Source organism: Cololabis saira, chromosome 4 (genome assembly GCF_033807715.1).
Source record: "Cololabis saira isolate AMF1-May2022 chromosome 4, fColSai1.1, whole genome shotgun sequence".
Lineage (NCBI taxonomy): Eukaryota > Metazoa > Chordata > Actinopteri > Beloniformes > Belonidae > Cololabis > Cololabis saira.
Window position 1 is genome coordinate 10,488,593 of NC_084590.1, and position 18,795 is coordinate 10,507,387.

At 38.1% G+C, this 18,795-nt stretch overlaps 1 protein-coding gene across 1 annotated transcript; it reads right to left on the reverse strand.

Moving 5' to 3' along the window:
- Positions 1-260: 260 nt before the first annotated feature.
- LOC133441482 (flotillin-2-like) lies at positions 261-18,356 on the reverse strand. Its single transcript, XM_061718813.1, has 11 exons — positions 18,192-18,356; positions 14,201-14,282; positions 12,341-12,431; positions 10,437-10,560; positions 9,872-9,990; positions 7,940-8,053; positions 7,727-7,846; positions 5,827-6,041; positions 3,882-4,065; positions 3,462-3,611; positions 261-2,435 (listed from the first exon to the last, which is right to left on the reverse strand). The coding sequence occupies exons 1-11, from the start codon at positions 18,238-18,240 to the stop codon at positions 2,403-2,405; spliced, it is 1,281 nt and encodes a 426-aa protein (XP_061574797.1). The 5' UTR covers positions 18,241-18,356; the 3' UTR covers positions 261-2,402.
- Between the last annotated feature and the right edge of the window lie 439 nt (positions 18,357-18,795).

Genomic DNA, 18,795 nt, shown 5'->3' on the forward strand with positions numbered 1-18,795 from the left:
CATCACACTACCACCACCATGTTTTACTGTTGGTAGGATGTTCCTTTTCTGAAATGCCATGTTACTTTTACTCCAGATGTAATGGGACATACACCTTCCAAAAGTTTAAATTTTTTTCTCGTCAGTCCACAGAGTACTTCCCCAAAAGTCTTGGGGATCATTAAGATATTTTGTTTTACATGATGATCTGAAACATTTAAGTGCGACAAACATGCAAAAAAATAAGAAATCAGGAAGGGGGCAAACACTTTTCACACAACTGTAGTTGATAACAACTTTATTTTCACACAAGCAGGGAAGATTAGCAGACAGCACATTCAGTGGGATTAGTTTGATATCAGTACAAATAATTTCTTTCACTAGTAAAGCTGAATTACATTTATTTTTTATGAACTACTTTCAAGCACTTGGCAGTAGATATATTTCAGATAATCAACACAATCAAGTTTCAAGCTGGTTTCAAGTTAGTCAATGATGAGGAAACAATGATTTCAGTCCTTTAAGAAAAGACATGTTATAACCTCCCTATAAATAGTCAAATCAGATTTCTATTGTCCACATATATAAGCAAAATACCTGCAGAACTGATATAAAATGTAAACCATTAAGGGAGAATTTACACCTTTAACTACAATCTGAACTAAAGAGATGAAATGTTAGTGGATACTATTTTACATGCTGAAAATAACTTAATTGTCTATTCCTACCTTTATCCATTTTTATCTTTAGAGAGAAGATCAAGAAACACTTATTTAAAGGGGGGATCCAAAGCTTTGCAGAATAGGAGTTGCAAAAGACAATTTATGGCAGTTTTATTTATTAGTATGGTTGCTAACAGTGAACATGTTATTCTGCATACAGATGAATGACATGCAAAAAGGCATACAGGAACTTTCCGACATACAGAGTAGATATAAATTTAAGATGAGGGATGATACACAGAAAGCTTTAACAGCAGTAATAACAGTCTTCTATAAGTTCTTCAGTATGCTCAGAGTGACTCAGTCAAACAGAAAACATTTGTCTGAAATAAATAATGAGATGAGTCTTGAGAGGGGTCAACATGTCGTATTCACGTTAATGCACCTGCTAACCCGCTTCTCAGTTAAAAAAAACAACAACAAACAGTGAATCTGATTCAAAAACAACAAAGCATCAGAATCAAATAGCAGCTTCGCCGTTCTGCTAAAACGTTTCAGTGTATTTGATGCAAGTTAATGAAAGATATCAATGCATCTATGTACACACATCAAACAAAAATAGTGTGGTTCTCTAAAACATCAAAATTTGGTTTATTGACACTTCGCTGAACATGGCTTTGCATCTACAGGTAACTGTAGCGTGAATTTAAACTAAGATTTTAGTCTCTCCCTTTGTGGTACAGTAAAAATTACAAGTCAAGTCTATTTGGCTTTTCATTTATACAAATCAATTAAATCTTTTTCCACTACCGTATATTTGATACAACTCAAAGCCAATCATTTTTTTAACTCTGAAAATCTCTTTCTCTCTCTTTATTTTTAAAGTCTTAATCAAAGCCAAAGCTCGCAACAAGCTGAATATCAAACTACATAGCAATCTAACCACATCGGACAAAATTAGAACTGGCTACCCGTTTTATTATCCTTATATAAATAGTAACAAAAAGTAAAATATCTGATATCGTTCGACTGTGAAAAGTCTTTTAGAGGAGAAGAGATAAAATTTTGCAGACGGGAAAAGACATTGTAACATTTTTTTTTCGTTTTTTTTTTTTTCTTCAAGATTTCAAGCACCTTTTGTCCGTGGAAAATCAGCTACTGAACCATAAAAGAACATCTGACAAATATATAATACAATATATACAGGAAACATCAACTGAACAAAAAAAAATATAAATCAGATTATCTATCAAATTCAGGTGTGTCTCAAAAGAGAGAGGTATTTAAATTAATAGAAAGGCCTGCAACATACTGAGTGTACACAGTGACAACAAAAAACCTTTCTTATGACAAAGCGGAGCCCCAGGGCTGAAGCTCCGCACCGCTGTCACAGCTTTACGACAGTGCACATGACCTGGGTGAGTGCAAGCAGGTAGTAAGCCATCACAGTTATTAGCTCTCTGGTGATACAACATGCATACAGAGAAATAAATACAAATTAAATACAACATATTATAAACACATCTTCTTTCCATGTTCAAATTAAAAGATAATTTATGAATGAGCAGCAGTGCATGCAGATTTTCTGGTCCTGTATAAATTAAGGCACCAGAGGTTTCCATATTTACTTGGAAAAAAAAAAAAAGATAAAAGAAAACAATATACGTAGAAAATAACAAAAATCTTCAAGTGTAATAAAGGCAGTCTATGAGAGTGCATACGACAGAGACTGGAGTCATGTAGAGTCTTCGGTTTTCAGGCTTAAGAAGCAGTCATCTTCTGCAGCAAAGGGAGCTGTTAAGAAACAAAGGAAACATTATTCAACTCTGACACCGAGGCTCTCATGACAAAGGGGACACTTTCAGCTGTCGCTGTTAGCTGGACATTTTCAGAGCCTACACTCGTAAATGTTTGAATTCATCTTCTTTCACACTCACAAAAAAATGAAGAAAAAAAGAATCAGCTCAAAGCCTACATGGAGCTAATTGCAGAGACTAGCAAAACCACACTTCAATCATACTTTTGCTGGATTTATATCACATTTAGGGTTACAAAATTTAAGAAGTTTTAAAAGCCGGACACTCTTTATGGGAACTAAGAGGAGCCAGGCTGTAGGTCGCTCTGTCTGGCTCTCTTGGGACCGCCACTCTTAACTGCTTCTGTATTTTTTAAGTTGGGTCGTGTGAAATACTTTTGAGTTGTGGGCATCCAGCCTGCTGTAGACAGCATCGGTGATCTCTCAGTCAGAAATAACTCATATTAGAAGAGTTAAGCTGACAGATACTCAGAACAAGTCCACAAAAATAAATATAAATAAATAATTCTGCATTTCAAGCGAGTCGAAGCAAAACAATTGTGCCTTTTCATGCAGAAGTTAGCATGCCTGCCCAGCATAATTCTTCCTGTAGAAGAGACAATAACTACTTATGTATAGAGGACTGGAGAGAAATTCAATTCACAAATGTACTTAAACTTGCAAGCCTTGTTGCTGATATCAATCAGAACCGCAAGTTACACAAGTTTTTTTTAACATAATCTTTGGATGTCTCTTTGAACATCAGGAAGATGCCAATTTACCCAGCTAGTAGTTAATCTCCTGTTGTCGTATTATGGTCGTTGGTAGCATGGAACTCACACACAGCCTAATTTAAACAGAAGCCAGCAAGCCATAAAATACTATGAAAAATGCTACCATCTTGCGGAAATTCAGTTTTAGAGCACTCAGAACAAAGAACATCTAGTATTTTTGGGCCTGTTTTTCGATTTAAAATGTACCTTTTCTCTCAATGACTTATGGTAATTTCACGCCAAACCGCTTACCTTTGATAAATCCACTCCGGTCAGAGCATTGACGGACACGGGAAGCTCTGCCAACAGACGGTTAATTTCCCCCGTCACACGGCTGCCCTCCCCACCAAGAATGACGATCTCATTTGTTCTGGCTAACGGTGCGGCCACCTTTCCAGCAATCTGTAAAGATACGGTTCAATGTTAACTCTACGCAATTCGACATAATAAATTATAATTAAAATAATTAATTTTATGCTGCATGTGACATTTTCTTATTATTTGACAGACATGAAAGTGTTAATGATTTCATAAATTAACTGCACAAATTCAGAAAAATGTAACTTTATGTGCAGACACAATCATAATGTAAGTGTTGTAATCATGTGGTAATATAACTAACACATGAACACATGTGCAGCTGAATGAGCATGTTTATGCGGCAGGGGTTACCTTGGGGAGGGCCTCCAGGACCAGGGCCGTCTTGGCTGCTTCTCCATACTGCTGGTAGGCCTCAGCCTTCAGCCTCATCTTCTCAGCCTCTGCCTTTCCCACCGCCTCGATCGAGGAAGCTTCTGCCTCACCAATCTTTCTGATCTTCTCTGCTTCAGCCTGGGCTATCAGCACCGCCTTTATCCTGATGTAGGCAAAACGTAAGTTATTAAAATAATTTCTCCCTAAATCATCCAAAACAGCTAAGTATAACACTTTCTCTCAGCCGAGCGTTGCATGAATTCCAGTCAACAAACTCTTAATTCATGTTTCTGACACGTAGATGAAGGATCTTCGGATAGTTCCTGAAGATTATGCAAAAATGTGGATACTTTATTAGGTACACCTGTCCAACTGCTCGTTAACGCAAATTTCTAATCAGCAAGTCAATGCATTTAGGCATGTAGACATCGTCAAGAAGATCTGCTGCAGTTCCAACCGAGCATCAGAATGGGGAAGAAAGGTGATTTTCACACACAACCATCTCTAGGGTTTATAGAGAATGGTTCGAAAAAGAGAAAATATCCAGTGAGCAGCAGTTCTGTGACTTGTTGATGCCAGAGGTCAGAGGAGAAAAGCCAGTCTGGTTCGAGCTTACTGTGAAGCATGGGGGTGGAAACATCATGATTTGGGGATGTTTTTTTTTGCAAAACGAACCAGGATGACTGATCCGTGTAAGGAAAAGAATGAATGGGGCCATGTATGGAGAGATTGTGAGTGAAAACCTCCGTCCATCAGCAAGGGCATTGAAGATGAAACATGGCTGGGTCTTTCAGCGGGACAATGATCCAAACACATCGCCACGGCAACGAAGGAGTGGCTTCGTAAGAAACATTTCAAGGTCCTGGAGTGGCCTAGCCAGTCTCCAGATCTCAACCCCATAGAAAATCTTTGGAGGGAGTTGAAAGTCCTTGTTGCCCAGCGACAGCCCCAAAACATCACTGCTCTAGAGGAGATCTGCACGGAGGAACGGGCCAAAATACAATTTTTTCCATTTTTTTAAAGTTGATATACCTGTGATGAAAATTACACACCTCTCTTATCTTTTTAAGTGCGAGAACTTGCACAACTGGTGTCTGACTGAATACTTTTTTGCCCCACTGTACATTATATTATACATCATGAGGGAGTACTGTGGTGGGACTGCTTTGAGCTCTGATGTCCTCTGATAGAAGGGCCAATGAAACAAAATATTCCCAATAAAAGTTAGTGCTTATACAGTAGGTGCGTTTCCACTGGCGGGAGCTGAGGGTAGATCTTGGTAGATTGTTGACACATGTTTCCATTACCAGCAACAGCCCTGCATGAAAGGCCTTCAGTAAACTTTATGGGGCGAAGAACGTCCAGAGGTTCTCTAGTTGGCTAACAGGAACTTCGTGGCGGGGGGTCTCCTGATCGGGATTTCTAAATTATGTTAAGCAATCTCACGTGAACATAAAATCATGTGACCTCAACTCAGTTGAAATATTTGAACCAGAGACATTGGAGATCACAGGAAAAACCAACAGGTGTACCGGCAAGTCGGTTCAGGTTTTGTCGGCGTATTACGCCAATGTAGAAGTCTGGGGGGTGGTTTCTTTTAATCTCAATTGCTACAACCATAGTGTATGTTAAATGCAAACACTGTTAATGTAAGCGGCTGGCCGTTTGTGAACACCAAAAAAATGTGCATTACCGCCACCTCGATCTCAGCTGTGCAATCTTCTCAAAGGTTCTTGTGTGGCGCTACAGTGTAATGGAAACACGACGGCTGAAGGGGCTGAGGAGGTTGTCAACCGCGTTAAAGGTTCCTGGCAGGCTTAACCTGAATTCCTAAACCTGAAACTGAAAGCCTACTGCTTGTTCCCTGGAAAAGCTTGTAAAATCTCTTAATTAAGGTTCTTTTAACTGAGGCGTTCTCACTTACTTATGTCCCTCAGCCAGCTGCTCTATTTTGTAGGCCTCAGCCTCAGCGGGCCTCTTGACCGTAGCAATGAGTTCCTTGTCTGTGCGGACAATCTCTTTCTCCTCAATGGTGATCTCCTTCTTCCTCTGCACCACTTGGATCTCTATTTCTTCCAGTCTGATCTTCTGCTGCTCCTTGGCTGCTTGCAGCTCATAAGCGAGTTGAGCCTCTGCTTTCTGAAAAAAAACCACAACAGAAAAAACAACAATTTTTTAGGTCTGACGCAGAGTTTTGGTGAGTGTGAGGGTAAAAATCATGATTTTCAGGTAAGGGGACTGTCAGTACATAGTAAGTTTGAATCCATACTATATCAGTTAATGAAATGTCCTGAAAGTTCATGTGGGTTTACAAAGACAGAACAATAACAGAAATACTCAGGATCCCAACAAATGTTTCAGCTTTGACACAAATTATTAGGTTTTTGGAAATGTTCACATATTCCAACGATGTCAAGCCTTTTCACCAAAGAACTGTGTCATCTTATATTTCTTTAAAGTCATAAAACAGGTTGCAGCCCAGGGACTGGGTTGACCTCATTATCGTTACATCACAAAGGTCTTAACAAGCGTTAAGCTGGCATTAGCAGCCCCGCCCACTCAGATCCACCGTGATCATATGGTTGACACTAAGGCCCCGTTTACACGGAGCAAAAACGGAGGCGTTTTCATGCGTTTTGGCCATTCGTTTACACCAAAACGGAGCTCAAAGTCACCAAAAACAATCATTTCTGAAAACTCCGGCCAAAGTGGAGATTTTCAAAAAACTCAGTTTTCACGTTTGCGTCTAAACAGAGGAAAACGGAGATTTAGGCTTCAGAACGTCACATTATGCAACAGAAACGTCACCAGCGTCATGTGTGAGACCTGTGTTTACAATTAGTTTGGCCACCGTCAATATTTTCTTGTATTTTACCTGTTTTATATTCTAAAGTCACACTTAAAAGTAACTCCACTTCTCTGTCTCTCCAAACGAAAGACTCTCGTTCCGTCTTGGAAGTAAAGCCTGAATTATGGTCCTGCGTTAAATCGACGCAGAAACTACGGGTAGGGTACGCGGCGATGCGCGCCGCGTACCCTACCCGTAGGCTCTGCGTTGGTGTAACGCGGAACCATAAATCAGCCTTAACTGGAAGTTACACGTGTCATTTGTTGATGTTTTTTCCAGGATTCTGATTGGCTGGCATGACGTTAACAGCGTATTTATGCAGATTCGTGTAAACGAAGAGATTTTGAAAACGATCTCGTGTAAACGATGGAATTTTTCAAAACGTAGAGGGGGAAATATCCGTTTTTGTAAATACCCGGCTATGTGGAAACGGGGCCTAAAACAACAGGGCTGTTTACAAAACAAAAACAACAAAAAAAACAATAAAGCCAATGACGGCGCTGAACATGCTGCCATCCAGGTTGTAAATTAACCTGTGAATTATTACTGGTAATTTGTTCTGTCCAACACATTCTTTTGTCAATCATTGATGACGCAACAAATAACTCATGGACCATGACTGCTTTAAGGTGATTTTCCCCCATTTAAGAAAATTAATCCTCCCTTTACCCCTCATCATCTGTTCTAGATCCAGTACTCCTGCTAGATGCTTTCTGTCGAAGGGATGTTTTTTGATTTAAACAATCGTTACCACATCTCTATCAGACATTAAAACATATCTTAGGCATATTTTCTATACAACCCACTTGCAAAATCCAAGTTAAAATGTGCCTATTTCAACATGTTGCATAAGACACTGCCATCTCCAACAGGAGGAGGATTTTATAAAGGGTTATATCAACAATAAATATGCAGGGAGTTAGGCTAATCCCCATCTAGTAATGCATAAGAGTAAATTAAAATTTCAGGTTCCCACCTTCGTATTAATTTCTTGATTGAATGAAGCTTTCTGCAGATCCAGTTCTCGTTTGGAGTCAGCCATCCTGGTGTCGGCCAGAAATTTCACATCCATCATCTCTCTCTTGCATTCTGCCTCCTAGAGAAACAAGAGAGAAATAGAGTTGGATTGTTGGGCGCAGCAGAGAGAATCTCAAACAGACTCCCTGCTATTACTGTAGATTGTCCTTACCCGTATCCCTGCATCCCTTTCTGCTTCGGCTACACCGATGTCTGCATCCTTCTGGACAGCAGCGATCTGGCTCTTGCCAAGGGAGCTGAGGTAATCCAGTTTATCATAGACATCCTGTGGACACAGACAAACAGGCCAAGGAATGAGCTGCAGAGCTCAACGCACTCGTTACACAGAATCACTTAAGCACAACTGACGATATATTTGTAAAAGTATGTTTAAAAAAAAAAGAAATGCATTAATATGCTGCTTTGAATTGTTTTTCTGATTAAGACACATTAGGTTCATTTCATCTGTCAAAATGCAAACTGTGTAGGAGGTACATTTTTTTTTCTCACTTAGTTAAAAATATGGTCAAAAATGCACAACATAAAATATATTCATGAATAGTTCATTCAAACCTGGTGTGTGACGATTAAATGGCAACTGATCATTAACTAAACTTGCACACATGTGCACTTAACATCATTATTGTGCCAATCAAAAGTCTGGACACACCTACTGAATCTGAAAGCTGACATTTGTCTATATTTGTGAGTTTATGACTGCTGTCTGTGTAACAAGCATCAGCACTGAACACAGGAATAATTTACATATAATATTTTGCTGAGAAATTAACCATTTTTATCAAGTGAATCACAGATTTCAAACGGATGGATGGATGGATGGATGGATGGATCGTCCTCTAATAAAATCTAAATAGCTCTAAAGCCTCACGACTCCTTACATGTAGAGAACTAGATGTAATGCAAAAGGACAGCCTTTTAGAAGAATCCATTACTCAAGTGGAGGGGCTGCAGCACACTTCAGTTACTTAAAAAAAACCTAGAGAAAACAATCCATTTAAGCATCCTGCCAGTGAACGAGTCAGATCCAAGAAACCCAGCAGACATCATTTATCTTAGAAACACCAGCAACTACTAGGAAAAAAACAAAATACAAAACATGTATGGAATTACGGGTGGACTAACACACAGCAGATAATGACCTAACAAATTACTCTAACGTGTGTATTTTTTAACAGGATCCAGACTGGCCTGGGCGCCCTACGCCTGCTCTGCGGGTCCCCACTCCTAGCTTTGACCCAGAAGTAATTAAAGGACTTAACCAAAAGATGAATAAGCAGATGGTTAAAAAAAAAGTAGGAGAACCTCAAAGGGTAGGACGCATCTCATTTGTAGTAACAACCACAACTTGACATAACAATTTATCCCCACCTAAATATTTTGTCAAATATTCTGCTGTATAACAACTGTTTAACCAGAAAAAACTGCAATGTTAACAAGCTGAAAAGGACCATAATTCTCCCTCTTGTAGCAGAGATGGCCATATTTTGGTCGATAATCTAACCCCTCCTGCTCTTTTACCAGAACAAGGTTTATTTTCTTTATTGCGTTCAAAATAATTCCATCACTCCTCTTATCCAAGTCACTCACCCCTAAGCTTTTGTTCTTTAAATATCATTGTAAATGAGTCATTCCTGTCTCATCTGAGGTTCTCGGGATAACTCTCATCTCATCCATCTCCTAACTGCCGCATCACTACAATTAGTAAGAGCCGGGTCTCTGTGCGGCAGACTGCATGACGCGTCACCCCGACAGAACAGCAGAAAAACCTCTTCTCTGCATCAGAAATAGCAGATGAGTAGAAGAGACTGATGTATTGAACGTGAAAGGAGCAACATTTAAATAAGAAACATCAATACAGCAAGCAAGGCTAAATTAAATTTCAGATTTGGGATTTGCTGCCTATACCAACCTTGAAAGAATTGTTGTTTTAGGCAGATATGTGGTATTATACATCCCACAATCATGATGTATTTTTGTGGTTGTTCCTCGTGTCTCAGGGAAATTAATTAAAATGTATGATGGACGGACGGGTGGATGGATACTAGGTTTGGTGCTCTAAATTTGCACCCCACCTTCAACCAACCTTTATAGTGAAGCTCAGAATCTCAATGCCCATCCTGCCCACATCAGGAGCTGCAACATCCCTGACGAGTTTAGCAAACCGGTCCCTGTCCTGGTAGATCTGCTCCACGGTTAAAGTCCCTGCAGAACAAATACATCACTGATATGTCAAAACAGCACTGAAACTCATACCAACTCAGAGAAGTAGTCTCTTCATGGTCGTTGATCATCAAGAATGTTTAGCTTGTTAAAAAATAGCTGCAATAAGACAGTTCACTTCGGTAAGCAAACTTTAACTAAAGTGTCAAGAGTCGTGTTTCACCTTCAGTATAAGCTTGACAGATAAAAACAACTAAAGCCAAAATGATTAGTCCTTCAACAACATTTGCAACGATACTTAAAATCAACTTCATTAACAAGCTTTACAGAGTTTTCCTGTTTTTATGACTTCATAAAGAGGAAAATATTTTGATTTGGAGCAGTTTGTAGACCATAGGAAGAAATATGAAGACAGTTTTCGAGATTGAACGACATTCAACAGCAGGCTGCTGAAGACTGAAGACAACCGTTAGCTGTGGTCTCCATACCCAGAATAGAGCGCAGATGTCCCTCCAAAGTCTGCAGAAGGACAGATTTGATCGCCGTCACAGATTTACCCAGAAACTGTTCACAAGCCACCGCCAGCAAGTCCTGTTCTGTGATGACTTTTACCTGAAAGAGACAGATGGGTCAAACTCTCAACACCTGGAAGTCGGCTCTGGTACAGTCATGCAACAAAGAAACGTCTCCCTTTTCACTTCTAATAATAAAAAATATATATATATATATATATATATATATATATATATATATATATATATATATATATATATAAATAAAATATGTTGATAAATGTGGTCTCTATTTTCAGCTCTTCTTTATACAAGTTGTTTAAACATGAAGGTGCGTTTTTTCTTGTGTTTGTGTCAGATTGACTTCATGGCCCCTGTGCTTTCCAGCTATTCTGTCTGGCCTCTTTCATATCTTTTTTTTCTCTAATTTACAATTTGGAAAATGTTTCAGTTTGTGTGTTTTATGTTTTGAGTGACATTTCTGATTCATCATGTTACAAGTTGCAGCACCTCTCCTCCTTGTGGCTGAAAGTCTCATTAATAACAATTTTGTCCTGGTCAATCACACTCAATTTTTTTACCCATAAATGCGAACGGGTAAAAAACTTATGAATGAACTTATCTCCGTCAGGTCTCAGGTCAACACAAAGAAAGTCTGAGTGTACAAACACACGCTCTGTGGATTAGCACTTCTTTTGGGGTGGGGGTGGGAGCCACTCGTACATTTACACAATACTTGTTGTATATTCCTTGTTTATTTATTATTATACACACAATATATTGCATTTTCGTAAGAATCTATAACCTGTTAATTGTGCTCATCCCAGTTGATTTACTCTCTGTGTCCATTCAGACCCTGATGTGTAAGAAGTTTCAACTGAAAGAGGACGCCTTTTGTGCTTTGTGTGTGAGCGTGGCCTGTGGTGTGCTCTTAAACAGTTTTACAACAATGTTCAACATTAAAGAAATCATGAAATACATTTGTTAAAAAGGCCGTTTTGGGTTTGTTACTGTGCATCAAACTGTACATATATGGTATGTAATATGATGTAGAAATATCTGGGAAGCCACCTGCATTGTTAATGTTTGGGAAATCTATAAGTAAACAAATATAATCGATACAAATCTTGCAGTCAGATTCAGAGAAGTCCATGACTATTGTTGATTATTACAGTTGTTCAAACTGTTCATCATTCTGGGTATTTTTGTAACGTTTAAAACTAGAAATATTACTATTATTAATATATGAAAAAATAATAAAAATAAATCAAAAAATGTTTTTTTTCAATCCCTCACTTAAAGGAGCTTGAGGCCGGATTGAGGCAGAATTTATGAAAAAAATGAGTATACGTTTTAAGTTTTCTAGTAATAATGTCAGATGAAGCGTTCCAAACCCAAAAGAATGTTTCCTCTAGTGTATCTCTCCGTTGCCTTGAACAGGCTGTGTGCTGCAAAATGTGCTGCAATTCCGGGCCGGAATTTCCCGCGCTGTCCTGTGGATGTGACGTCACATGACGCTGCATGCACGTTCTCCCCGTTCTCCCGTGCCGACTTCGCTGTTGGCTGCAGTACTCCCGACGGCCGTCGTGGTGAAGGGTGGAGCTAGAGAGTCTCATTTCTTAAAAGGAGCCTCAAGCTCCTTTAATAAGATGTTCCCTCAAAAAACTCATCTTTCTTTAACAAAAAAGTAATAGTTCTCAAAAAGTAAACGTCTTGATACAAGACATTAAACTGAGATTTATCAAATATGATTACATGCAACCGTGTTTTTTTTTGTTTTCAAAATAAATATCATCCACGTTTGTAAAAAAAATAATAATACAAGAATAAATTTACCAAAACTTAGAGGCACATGTGTGCTGATCCAGGGAAGGACTGACCTGAGCAACGCCTGTGACAGTGATGGCTACTCCCTCCGCTGTCTCCACATCCTCACATTTCGGCTGCAGAGTCATGATCTCGAGAGTCAACCTACGGAGAATAAAGAAGAAAAGAGCATGAGGTAAGAGTAGCTCGTTGAGATCTGTAGACCTTAATCATAGTACAACTGTGAGGAATGCTTCCAAATATATTTAAATGCACCTGATGCAGTTCCTTACATCTTTGCAGGACTAGTTGGTTCTGGTTATGTAAATATCCCATCTCCAAGAGACAAAGACTGATACAGATGCTGGATTCATGTTTTGTCTATGTTAATGAGATGTTTTATTGAAAGAATTTAGGCCATGGCAGTTGCAGGGGATGCAACTACCTCACTTGTCCAGTTCAACCACAGTGAGCGTTTCTGCTCCTTTTTATAATTGCAGCTAAAAGACCATTAATGTACGAAGCAGCATCTGCTGCTGAGGTTGGAGTGCAGCACAGGAGAGACGGGTACTCCAGCACATCAACCACTTGGTGACCAAAGCTTTGCAGGAAGTGGTTAGCAGATATTCAGTTGTTTCAATCGCAGAGATGGAGGCTGGCTGTATCTTTTTACTGAAAAAAACTGTGGCTGCATATGAGACAAACTGCAGCAAAGAATACAAAGATATGTAAGTGGATGATATTCCTAAAAACATAATCAGGAGTTAGGAGAAGTTTAGTCTTGTGCAGGAACTGCAGCTGTACGCTGATCATTATTAGGTAAAACTGATCACTGTTAAAGTACTTTTACTGTTAAGGTAGTGGGAAAATCCCACAAAACAAAACCTGTTTACACAGTTGTGTTATTTTGAGGACACCTTTATTGAGGATTGTTTTGGTAGAATTCATAATTTTTTCTCAAAAGCTTGAATAAAGGCGATTATTGGACCTGCTTTTCATTGTTCTTGAAGACATTTCACTACCAGTTCACCATTAGATACAAATTGATGATGCTTTCTAGATGGAAGATGAAACATCTTCAAGACCAAAGACACTCATGCCCAGTGCCTCAATTCAGGCATTTAAGAGTTACTATGGTCTGCGAACTCGTGCTGCATTCAGCAAATATTTTTGAGCTTGAGCCAGTCTGCTGACTCCACACTTCCAGCCATGGAGGCATGACATGCTTGATGGAGCTTTTAGCTTCTGTTTAACCATAAAACACACATGTTGATGTGGGCAGACTCACCCGTTTGCCTGTGAAAACACAGTTTTGTTTTGTTAACTTGTCTCGCGTTAAAGTCCAATCACACTGAACTTGTGAAGACGAAGACGGAGCTGAACTTGCCCTAAACTGAAGCACCTTTTTGTTCTCTTCAATCAGGACAGTGGAAACACCGACATGCCTCAATGCAATTGCCCCACTCACAGTAGTCCCTTCCCATTCTGCCTCTTTGAATGTTAAAGACTTTCAAAGCATAAATCCACTTGTTTGCCATAATAACATTGCATAATTTCTCTATTATTTATGACATGTAGCATGAGTGAAGTAAAATAGGCATATGCTGAAATAAAATGTTAGCGCTCTGATAAAGGTTGCAGGAAAATACATTTCTCAGGGACTTTGTCACATTAAATACACAGATCCCCACTTGTTTGTGGTTTTGTTGACATATGAAACATGTGGTGGAATATGAAACTATTACATTAAAGTTTTCAGCCCCTGACTGCTGATAATGAGGCTGGAGTCCCTGTGGAAGTGAACCACAGCTGAAATGAGCTTTTGCCTCTATTTATAAAAAAAAAAAAAGAAAAGAAAACAGACAAAGCGGCTTTGGTAGAACTTTATTTCTACATAACACATAAGGGTAGCAATGCTTCAACAACAGTCTTACCTTTGCGTATTTGAGCAACACCACCACGCCCAACTCCAGCCTCCCACGATGTAGGCCTTCGTGTCTGCGCCACAACAACCACCTAAAGGAAAAGAATAGTACCGTTAAAACAAAGGCAAAACAAATCTGGCTCTTTAATGTGATAAAGACATAAATCAAAACTAAATCAAAACCAGAGATTTTCTTGAGTTTGTGCTAACGGTTTGTTGTGGATCTCCTCCACAGCTCCTTTTTACAAATGCACGTCAGAGCTGGAGGTTCTCTGCTGGTGCCATTGTCAAGATACTGCCTGGGTAGAGCGTGGTTAAAACGGGACAACTGTCTAAACTTATGATAGGGACACTGTATTATATTGTTCACAGCTTGTTGAGAATGGTTCCTGAAGCTTCTTGATAGCTGCTTTTGGGTTGATATCTATGTCTAATCTGTTTGAACAAAACAATAATATCAACAAGGAAAATTGATGACATCTGGGCAAAAAAAAAAAAAAAAAGGGATGATATGGAAAATACAAATTATAAAAAAAGTCCTCGAGCAGAGAAGGTGTAGAAATGTTTAAAGCAAAAAATTTATAAAAAAAAAACAACAGCAACCTTGTACTGAACATTTAAAGAAGTGAGGTAAAATGAAAAGAAGACATTTTTAGTTTCTCAGCATCACCAGAATGCCTTTTTAGTGATGTGAAAAGTAACATGACTTTGTAACATGACAAAGCATGTGATTGGAGTGTGTTGAACGCTTGAAACACAAAAAAAAAAATATGAGTGGATGTTTAGTTATAACCACGAATGAAACTGATTAGGAAAATGATTAAATATCTTAGATTTGTACAATCAGCAAAAAAATAAAGGAACAAAAACAGTGTGCAGATTTAATTTCCATATTGATTGCATTTTCTTTCCTTTTTTTTTTAATTTGACTAAAAGTAAGCAGCAAATGTCATCTGTGTGGACAGATTCTCAGGCTGCTGTGCATATATAAAAACAGCTTTTAATGTTTCTACATTCAAGGTAATAAACCTGAAGTGCTATATTATGATTATTGTTAAAATATAACAAACATAATTCCTTCTACTACTCTTAAAGTCTTTGCTACATAATTTATTATTTTCCCTTTCATGACTGTAAACTGTCGTCACGCCTGTTTATTTGCTGCCCACACAGCTAGGGGCTGTTTATTTATTTATTTATTTTTCCGTTAAGAGTGTACTCATGAAATTAGCAGCTAGTGGATGGTGAGAACCAAATCACTGAATGCGACAAAAACAAAGTCTAGGTTAGACATCACATAGAGTTGTTTACCCTGTCCTACCCATACCCTCTTGAAAAGTTTAAATAGGATCACTTTCTTGTATGTGTCCAACTTGGCTCTGGTTTAAACCGGTTGTAACTAAACATTTATAAACATATTTTTTAGCAATGCCACGACCTGCTGGCAGTACTGAAATGAGGCCAGATTTAGCTGATTCACAGTTTAAATTAAACCAGCCCACAATGTCAACATTAACCCTGAACAAACACTACAGCATAAATAACATACGTTTGTTTGTTTTTTTTTTAAATCACATCTGCCAAAAACAATATTTATTCACTGTAATAAATAAAGGAGTACTACTGAATCCTGTGGCCATTTAAGTTTTTGAAAGGGACTTGACTAATTTAATGTCAATCATCTAATCACTCCATCTGGATTGTTGTGAAGTCAAACAAAGGGCATTAATAGCACCCACGAGTGACTAAAACATGCCTTACGAAATTGCATTTTATCCATGCGCTAAGAGTCGTGACAGAGACACCACAATATAATTATCAGGCTAAAATTAACATCACTAAGGCCTCAAAAGCCACACATGATGTCATCCCCACGCCCATGATCTCAGTCAAATATCAGACATTGTACCAACCGGTAGGCTAGAAATAAGCGCCACAGTATTACTAGAGCTGGTGGGTAGAAACGGATGCAGCTGAACACACTGGCACACGTACTGAAGCTGGAAAGAGGCTGTAACAAAAGACTGAAGATGGCTGAAACCATGTTGTTGAACAATGTCAACAAGCTACTGTTGGTTTTTTGTTGGTTTTTTTTTTAAACACAAAAATATATACAAAGATCAGATGGTCTAGTTTAACAGAATGTAAATATCTTTTAGAAACCTATGGCAATTGATGCGCTAAAAGAGCCCCATGACTACAGTAAATGTCCACTGTGCTGGACCTGAAGCCAATAAGCCAGATAACGAGACTGCTCCTGGTGAATCTTCAGATGGCAACACAAGACACTTGGGACGGTGGCAGTCTTCCCTTAGCAGAACAAATCCCATCAGGTATCATAATTAATGTGTGTTTCTGCCCTGTCAGCCTCCCGAATATGCAGGCCTAAAGCACTGCACACATGTACTTTTCTATGGGTATTTAATTTAGAGACGGCAATCTGCATGGCACTAAATTACAGTAAATACTGATAAAATTAATGTATAGAGTGAGAGCCACGTCTCCTTGTGTTAACGTTTACCACCATAGACCTCTGCAGGTTACACCACAGGTGCAAAAGACAGTGCTGAAAGTTCAATGGGGGTTTAAGAGGTCACATGACCGTCTTGTGTCACGCAGGAAGTGAAGTATTGGTTAAACTCCAAACCACAAGTAAACTGGTGATACTGGAAATGGCCCACTTAGCTTAACTTTTCCCTCAGCTCTACATGTTACTTAAAAACATATTAAGGCAAGAGTTGGTGTGAGATGAGTAGGAAACCCACCAATTTTGATTTGAATGTCATGACTTCCTTTAAATCTTAAAAAGAAAAACAACATCAAAACAATAGTGTTTATTAAAGCAGATTATGATTTTTGATTTGATTTGTATTTGTCTCAAACATACCCAGGCAAAAAAACAAACAGTATATTGTATATTAACCTTAAAAAACTTAAAAAAAAACATTGAAAAGAAGGATGATTTCTTTATATCAAATTAATGAGTGGTGATGTTTACTATGTTGAGTTGGGTATTTATTTAATTGGTGATTTGATTTGATCTTTAAAGGATGATGTAGACTGCACCTTTATTTTTAATTTTTTTTTTATTTCTTGAGGAATTTTTGTTATCCCCATGGAGGCAATTTGTTTTACTGGCAGTCTTTTCTCTTACTTCTTGCTTTTATTTCATTACTTTAATTAATCTTTTTGAGGGTAGGCAAATAATAAGCTTTGCTTCAGCCTAAACCTTTTTCGGTCTAGATGTTATTTGTATATTGTAAACCTTTTTGTAATGTTTTCTTTGAACAGTGTATTTGTTTTCTTGTTGTCATTTCTATTCTTTTTTTTTGTGATGTCATGACCAAAATAAACTAAACTATATATAATATTAAAAAAATAGCACATTGTGATGAAGTGCAAGTTTGAGAAGGAGCTGAAGGAGCAAATGTGCTGAAATACATTTTCAATAGATTTTCGGTAATTACAACGTAACATCTTCTATGATCACTTACTTTATGAATCTTAGTATTACTCCCATTGAACACGGTGTTTAGCCTATAAAATATAAACATTAAAAGGAAAGGTATGACATTTTACTGTTAAAATATAAACTAACTGAGTTTGTATAAAGCTGAAAATGCTGTCACATAATCCAATTAACCCCTAATTTACAATATCATAAATGTTAATATGTGGGACCAAAAGCAAATGTTTTTACACAAAAGTATAAAAACTAATGTAAAATGACAGAAAGTGCCCATAAATAAGATAAGATAATGAGATAAATAGCTCTTTAATCACATTACGGCCACATTAGCATGTCTTGATATGCTAGCGTTAACGTCAAGGGATGCAAAAGCAAAGAAAAGCAATAATTAAGGGTTCGTTGAATAATACCCATGGGCCGCCCGGACAAAATGAAGATAAATATGTTTTATTTTTCCAGTTTGTCACAGGTTTTTATCCGCCGTTAGCTTCACAAAACACGCAGACCAGTTAGCAAAACGAAAGAAACCTACCAGATACCACCAGCGCTTCATTTGGCCCCACAGTTAAACAGTTCCCCATGTTGACTGAGAATGGCAGGTACTAAAGAAGAAAAAAACCCAGCTAGAAACCCTTTTCCTGGGATGAATAAACAGGTGTCTAATCCAAACGAGACCGATGCGACTGAAGAGTCTTAACGGCCAGAGAGCGAAGCCCCGCCCCGCCCCGCCCAGGCCCCGCCCACACCCGCACAGCCCCCCCCCCCTCGATGACGACACCCTCTCACAATGGATACAAAAATAATAATAATAATAATAGTAATAATAATAATAATAATAATAATAATAATAATAATAATAATGAATGAACGAATGACTGAATTTTTATTTCGAACATGTATATAAAATGAAAGTAAAAATAGTAATAAAAAGATAAACATTTACATCTTCATATAAACATATGTTCGAAAAAAAGGACTAGGAAGAAGTGTACACTTTTTCCTAGTTCCTACCCCTTTATAACTCTATGGATTTACATTATTGCTATTACAGTATTATATCTACACAATATCCATATAAATATAATCTATAAAAATACTCTGTAAACATGCCTCTTATTACATCATTATCCAAATAA

Excerpts from the sequence above, each read along its gene's own strand:
- LOC133441482 (XM_061718813.1), bottom strand. The coding sequence starts at position 18,240 with ATGGGGAACTGTTTAACTGTGGGGCCAAATGAAGCGCTGGTGGTATCT. Across the intron at positions 10,561-12,340 it reads CTGTCACAGGCGTTGCTCAG|GTAAAAGTCATCACAGAACA; the intron begins GTCAGTCCTTCC and ends TGTCTCTTTCAG. Across the intron at positions 7,847-7,939 it reads AAAGGGATGCAGGGATACGG|GAGGCAGAATGCAAGAGAGA; the intron begins GTAAGGACAATC and ends TTGTTTCTCTAG.